The sequence below is a fragment of the Lipotes vexillifer genome, unplaced genomic scaffold (genome assembly GCF_000442215.2).
Source record: "Lipotes vexillifer unplaced genomic scaffold, Lipotes_vexillifer_v1.1 scaffold1329, whole genome shotgun sequence".
In the NCBI taxonomy this organism is placed as follows: Eukaryota; Metazoa; Chordata; class Mammalia; order Artiodactyla; family Lipotidae; genus Lipotes; species Lipotes vexillifer.
Window position 1 is genome coordinate 1068431 of NW_006797566.1, and position 7098 is coordinate 1075528.

The following is a 7098-nucleotide window of genomic DNA, read 5'->3' on the forward strand; positions in this document are numbered from 1 at the left end:
ATGCTCTAGAGTGCAGGCTCAGTAGTTGTGGCACGCAGGCTCAGTAGTTGTGGCTTGCGGGCTCTAGAGCTCAGGCTCAGTAGTTGTGGCACACAGGCTTAGTTGCTCTGTGGCATATGGGATCTTCCCAGACCAAGTCTCGAACCCGTGTCCCCTGCATTGGCAGGCGGATTCTTAACCACTGCGCCACCAGGGAAGCCCAAGAAAGTTGTCTTTATATAAATTCTTGTATTAATTTTATACAGCTCCCCAAGATCTTCCTACCTGAACTCAATTTTTTGAATAATATTTTAAATTGTTTGCATTTTGCTAAATACAAAGCTATAGATAGCATTTCTAGACATTTCCAAATCAAAGCACTGTAAAAATGGCTTCTTTTTTTTACCATTTCACTCTCTCAGTGGCCAGGAAATATTCCTTCTAAATTACCACTTCTAAGGTGAAATGCAATTTGTTGGTAAATAGAGGGAGCACCTAAAATTCAGATTGGGGTGAGAGTAGAAAGTTGGTTGACTGACACTGGGCACCAGTGATGAAACATGATGGCTTCTCATAGTGACTTATGTGGTTGAAGTAAAACTCTGAAACTCATGTTAGTGTCTGAGATGTGATTTTAGTAATTCATTTCATATTACAAGGCATATTAATCATTACCTCTGCTGAATTTGGGATTATCTGAATCTTAACTTCTGAGTAAAGGAGAGGTTGAAGGATCCATTCACTGACACATCACTTTCCATGTTTTTTCTTTAGGTTGGTACAGGGGCAACAGTAGCCACATTGGCGGATGCTTCAGAATTGCCAACCACAGTCACTGTTGCCCAAGTGAATTATTCTGCTGTGGCTGATGGAGAGGTAAGAAAGGATTCTGTCTGTTTTCACTTAAATACTCAAATGTATAGGTGAGGGAGAGGGAGGGTCCAGAAGATGAAGAGACTGTAAGTAGCCTACACGTCTGTAGCATTGTTTTATTTAAACCGTTGAAGACATCACAGCCTGTCAGTTTTGTGAAGTAGCTTACTCTGTGTGTTAATTATAACAATTGAAATTTATGGATTCAGGCATAACTGTCAGGAACTTACAGTTGTATATTTGTAACATAGGATTTAGTACTTTTATGCTGTGAATCCCAAAGAATTTAATCTTTGGACTTTATGAAAAAAATTAGATCATTAAAACTAAAGCTGACTAAAACATTCTTTGAAGGGATATATATATATATTTGTAAATCAGTAGGCATGATTTATTGCATTTTAAATGAGCCTTTGAAAAGACTTCACAAGAAAATCCTTTCCTGGGAATTCCCTGGAGGCCGAGTGGTTAGGACTCGGCCATAGCGCTTTCACTGCTGTGGCCTGAGTTCAATCCCTGGTCAGGGAACTAAGATCCCACAAGCTGCGTGGCACGGCCAGGGAAAAAAAAAAAAAGAACAAGAAAATCCTTCCCTATCAAAACTGAGATAATTATGGGATGTTAACTTAAAGGAAAGTAGCTAACCTTTTTTGACACTTGGTAAACTAAGCACTCCTCAACCCTAGCAAGTATAGGTTCTGTTATCATCTTTGCTTTATACATGATGAAACTGAAAGGTTAGGTGACCCAAAGGCACAGTGTAAGTGTTGAAGCTGGGTGACGCAGTTAGAAAAATGTTGTCTAAGCTCTGAGCCATCCGTGAAGTTCAGGAAAGGGTTCGTTAAGTCACTGTGGACTTTTCACCTAAAGTTTATACTTCTGAAATTTGAAAAATAGCCAACAAATGTCAAAGAGAAATATCAGAAATAAAGCTAAAAATATTATCTCACCCTTGTTCAAAACCATGGAATATTTCCACTCAGAACACCACAAAATCACTATCATTTGTGCATCTCAGGAAAGGGAGAGAACCAATACAGGGTCATGGCTAGCAAGGTGAAGAGAAATACAGCAGGCTCCTGTCAGCCAGCATGTGTTGAGCCCCCCACTGTGCTGCAGTTGAGGTGTTAGATATGTAGCGTTGATTTACACAGGAACCCTGCTCTCAGGGAGAGAGAAGCATCTACATAAATGAACTGTGGTTCCTGCTGTCAGAGAGGCTGCAAAGTGGTCTGTAGCTTCAAGAGAAGAGTGTTTCCAGTGAGGGAGACTGGGAAGGTTTGGGGCAGGAGCTACCCTTTGCTGTTCCAGTATAGAAAGGTAGAAGTCAACAGATTTACTTTTAAAGGTGTATAAACGTCATGAAAGAGAATGGATTAGCTGAGGGGAAAATTCGTCAGTCCCCAAACACTAAAACTAGAGGACAGACACTCCTTGAAGTGTGAAAGAGGTAGCAAAGACAGTGGTGGGTACATTTATGGGATTTGTTACTTTTTACTTTTTGACTCAGTCAAAGTTATTTAGGCATCTCCCTACTGAATGTTTCCTGGGTACTCTTTTAAAGAAAGTAACTTTGAGTTGCTTAAACACTTCTCTAGAGACTAATTCTTTGAAACCCATTTTACAGAATAACTTCACACAACCAATGTATCCAAAAGTTCATGGAAAATATGAAGGATACAAAAATCTTAGTCACATATCTATGGCTTTTCCAGCACACTGATGTCGTTTTAAAGTCATCTGTGTGGAAGTGTGTGAATGATATATACAAATAACCTGTTGGTTAATACCCAGATTCAGTCAGATTAAAAAAATTCTAACCCTTCCCACACAATGAAACAAAAATATGAAGAAAAGAAGCATAGGTTATCTCAGAAAGTGGCAGAATGTTTTAGAGTCTATAGTTTGCTTCTATGTGCCTTCTGATTAGATGTTGACATGGTCGTCAGCATCTTAGCTTTGAGCCATGAGGACTGTAATTAGAATATCTCACTGACTTGGGACAGATAAGACCATATCAAGCCAACAAAGCATTGCATCAGGTGACTCAGTAGAAACATCCTACTGCCTGTATGTAGCATTGTTTCTTCAAGGAACAGAAAGTTATTTACAAAAATAAACAATACCTATACTTCTGGAAGTTTTAAGGTTATTTTGTTATCCTAGCCTTGCCAGTGAGAGCTCTTACATTAGATCATACTGCATTTAACATCCAGTTAGTTGCAATTGGTTACATTTTTAAGAAGGACCTTCTGTGGGCCTGTCTCTTCTGGTAATAAAATGGTCTCCCAACTCTGAGTACTCTGTGTGCTGAGAATATCGAATAATCTAAGTAGTTATAAAGAAACCAAAAGAATCTCTAACCTAATGCAACTTAAAACTAATTAGGGACACAGAACAAATTACATAAACATTTAGAAATGAATAAGGAAAGAATTTCAAAATAATATGAAATAAACTATATATATTGATTTCAAAATACACAATTTCCATTTTGATGGCATATTTACAAATACAAATGGATTTGAGAATTTATTCTGTGGTAAGACCACTAATTGGTATGGGTGATATTAATTGCATTATGTGTCAGAAAAATTGAAATTTGAAGGAGAAATGATATCTGATAATAGTAGGACATGTGCTTCTGTTAGAAGAAGAAACAGAAGAAACCAAAGTACAGAGACATTAGAGACATGAATTTTAAACTGAACCATCAACACATGTAACAGTTTTGAAGTAGCACAGCTTATTTTAGGTGGGTTTTTTTTGAATATCAATTTATGAATATCAATTGAATATCAATTTATTTGAAATATAGGTATGCTGAAGAGCAAGTAGGGAAATCTGAATAAAGGAACATGTTCTTCATCTATCCATTAAGTAAATGCTTTCTGAGCCCTGTGCCAGACACTATGTATGCTATAGGTAGAGGAAAGTAAAGACCATTCTTGGGCTTCCCTGGTGGTGCAGTGGTTGAGAGTCCACCTGCCGTTGCAGGGGACACGGGTTCGTGCCCCGGTCTGGGAAGATTCCATATGCCGCGGAGCGGCTGGGCCCGTGAGCCATGGACGCTGAGCCTGCACATCCGGAGCCTGTGCTCCGCAACGGGAGAGGCCACAACAGTGAGAGGCCCGCGTACCGCAAAAAAAAAAAAAAAAAAAAAAAAAAAGACCATTCTTGCTCTTAAGGAGCACACAGGTAGGTGGTAGAGAAAAACACATCAGAGAAAATGGCAATCAGATAAGGATCTAGTAGAAGCAAGCCCAGGGTACTGTGGAACCCAGAGGAGAGGTCCTGAGCCTTGGACTATAGGGAGTTGTCTTTAAGTGGAGTTGTCTTGGCTCTAATCTCACCTGAGCTCAGACTAGAGGGGTGAACAGGAAGCAAAGGATGGGAGTTGTGTTCCTCTCAAAGGGAGCACCACATGAAGTGCATCACAGTGTGAAAGTGTGGAAAAGCCAAGGTGGTTCACGGTAGCCAGAGACAAGGATAACCACAGTTTGAAGGGCCTCACTGTAGTGGGTCTCTCTCAGAAAAGCACAGAAGCTAACTGTACATCCTCTGAATATCTTTCCCTTCTAGAGTTTGTGGCCTTTCTCTGGGACATGGTGACATCCAGGCATAGATAACCACACAGTGGCTCCCAAAAGATGGAAAGGGAGCACAGCAAGAGCTCAAGCAAACACAACTCTAAAGCACTGAGACTCAAGAATAGGAAATTCCAAAGAAGCGTTAACACCTAAGCTGATTTATTTATTACCTGTCATTACTCTGAATAGAAATCTCTTCATCTGCTTCTTCCCACTTCTCCACCCTTTACCACCATCCATTAATCTTTTGTGCCACAAATTTAACTTCCTTAAAGTATACTGTGTATGGCAACATTCTAATACCATTTTCACTACAAATATAGCTGTAACCAAATGTATATGTATTAAGTTGCTGCCGTAGAGTATGAGTACTTGAGAGAGCTGCACTAGGTCATACTCAGCAATGGGATGGGCAGAAATATAGAGGAGCAGATCTGGAAAGAGGAAAATGCTACAGGGCTGGCCAGCTTCAACTGGTGTTCTGAGTGGAATCATCGACCATCTATGGATTGGCAGTGTAACTTGCCATCTAAAGTGGCGTTGTTTGCAGTGATGCTCATTGGAATAATGAGATCAAAGAGATAATACCTTAAGAAGCAAGAGTTTCGTGAATTCCTGAGTGGGCAACTTTGCAGCTCTGCAGGAAGGAAGTAGGGTATCTCTGGCTCTTAATGTTGGGCCCTGAAGGCTTGCTGGCACAGCCCACTGTCTGTAAGAACTCAGGGCAAATACTAATGTAGCTCAAAGGAATGTCTCATTCTCTGGGGAGCTTTTGACAAACATTTGGAGGAGCACTATGATAATCCAAGTATAGCAATAGAGCCAAAGCGGGAGGCATTTTATTTTATTTTATTTTAAATTTTGTTTATTTATTTTATTTTTGGCTGTGTTGTGTCTTTGTTGCTGTGCATGGGCTTTCTCTAGCTGTGGTGGGCGGAGCCATTCTTCGTTGTGGTACGCGGGCTTCTCATTGCGGTGGCTTCTCTTGCTGTGGAGCACAGGCTGTAGGCGTGTGGGCTTCAGTAGTTGTGACACGTGGGCTCAGTATTGTGGCTCGTGGGCTCTAGAGCGCAGGCTCAGTAGTTGTGGGGCTTGGGCTTAGTTGCTCTGCGGCATGTGGGATCTTCCCGGACCAGGGCTCGAACCTGTGTCCCCTGCATTGGCAGGCGGATTCTTAACCATTGCGCCACCAGGGAAGTCCCGCGGGAGGCATTTTAAGTATCTGTGTCTCCTAGAGCTTGTGACACTTTCTTTGGGACACAGTAACATGAAGGCACAAGTTTAACACTCACTGGGCCCGAGAAAGAGCTCCAGTAAACACAGCTAACATCCTGAGACCTGAGTCTGTAGAAATAGTATACATGAGCTGCTTGATTTATCACCTACCGTATTTTAGAATAAAAACTGCTTTCACTGCCCCTGCTGCTTTTTGGTTTTGGGTGGAGGGGTGGGGGCGGGGGGCGAGGGGATACTTAACCAGTATTTATTGAGCAAAATGGACTGAAGTAGCTAGATTCAGGTATACAGGACTGAAAAAAAATCTCTAAACGGCAAAGCATTGTACTAAAATCAGTGGTTCTCAACCTGGGGCAACCCCTGTACCCCTCAGAGAGGACATTTGGCAATGTCTGGAGATATTTTTGATTATCATGACTGGGGAGGATGTATTAGCATCTAGCGGGTAGAAACCAAGGATGCTGCTAAACATCCTACAGTCCACAGGGCAGACCTCACAACAAAGAATTATTTAACCCAAAATGTTAATAGTGCTATTGTTGAGAAACCCTGTTCTAGATCTAGAAAAGCTGAATTCTAATCTACTCTGTATAACCAGATAGTATGTTTTTGTTTGTTTTGTTGCATGTTTCGTTTCTTCATAATTCCTCCCCAGTAAAAGAAAAGCAGGTTTTGCTACATTAAAAAAATTGTTTACTGAATTTGGCAGTTTCCATCAAAAATAAAAATACAAAATAATTTTGATATATAATTCCACTTCTAGGAATTTACTCAGTAAGTAGACTCACATAAACTATACAAAGTAGTGTATAAGGATATTCATCACAGTACTGTTTGTAATAGCAAAACACTGGAAAGTACCTAAATGCCCATTAAAAGATGTCTGGTTAAGTAAATCATGGTGTATCCATATAATATAATGCTATGCAGCCATTATTATGAATCATGAATGAGTGAAGCAGTTTGATACATTCCAAAATAAAATCATTTCAGAGCTGTATTGTTTATGAAAAAAAGCAAGGTACAAAAAGCATGTAGCAAGTACTGCCATTTTTCTTGAGTGTGTGTATGTGTATGTGTAAATATGCTCACATATCAAGAGAATATCCCTGCAAAGATGCATGAGAAATAGAGAAATAGGTAACAACAGTGGCCTTTAGGTAAAGGGTCTGGAGTACTGGCATTATATTCCCTTTGGTACAGTTTGAATTTTTTTAGAATTATACTTATGGTTTATTCAGAAACTTTAATTTTAGAATAGGTACTATATTGATATGACTCAGATATTTCAAAATTTATTTAAAAGGATGTAGTGGAAAATCTTCTTTCTGCCTTCTATCCAACCTATTCCCACAACTCCTCCCTCTGCACACACTGAGGAAAATATTTTCTTTTTTTTTTTTTTTTTTTTTTTTTTTTT

The 7098-nt window shown here is 39.8% G+C and overlaps 1 protein-coding gene across 1 annotated transcript in view; it reads left to right on the plus strand.

Moving 5' to 3' along the window:
• The window catches only part of NRF1 (nuclear respiratory factor 1), an 89545-nt gene that overhangs the window by 39891 nt on the left and 42556 nt on the right, over nt 1-7098 (plus strand). Inside the window, exon 8 of the mRNA XM_007469707.1 lies at nt 754-855. Coding sequence (XP_007469769.1) covers nt 754-855 — 102 coding nt within the window. The remainder of the gene's footprint in view (nt 1-753; nt 856-7098) is intronic.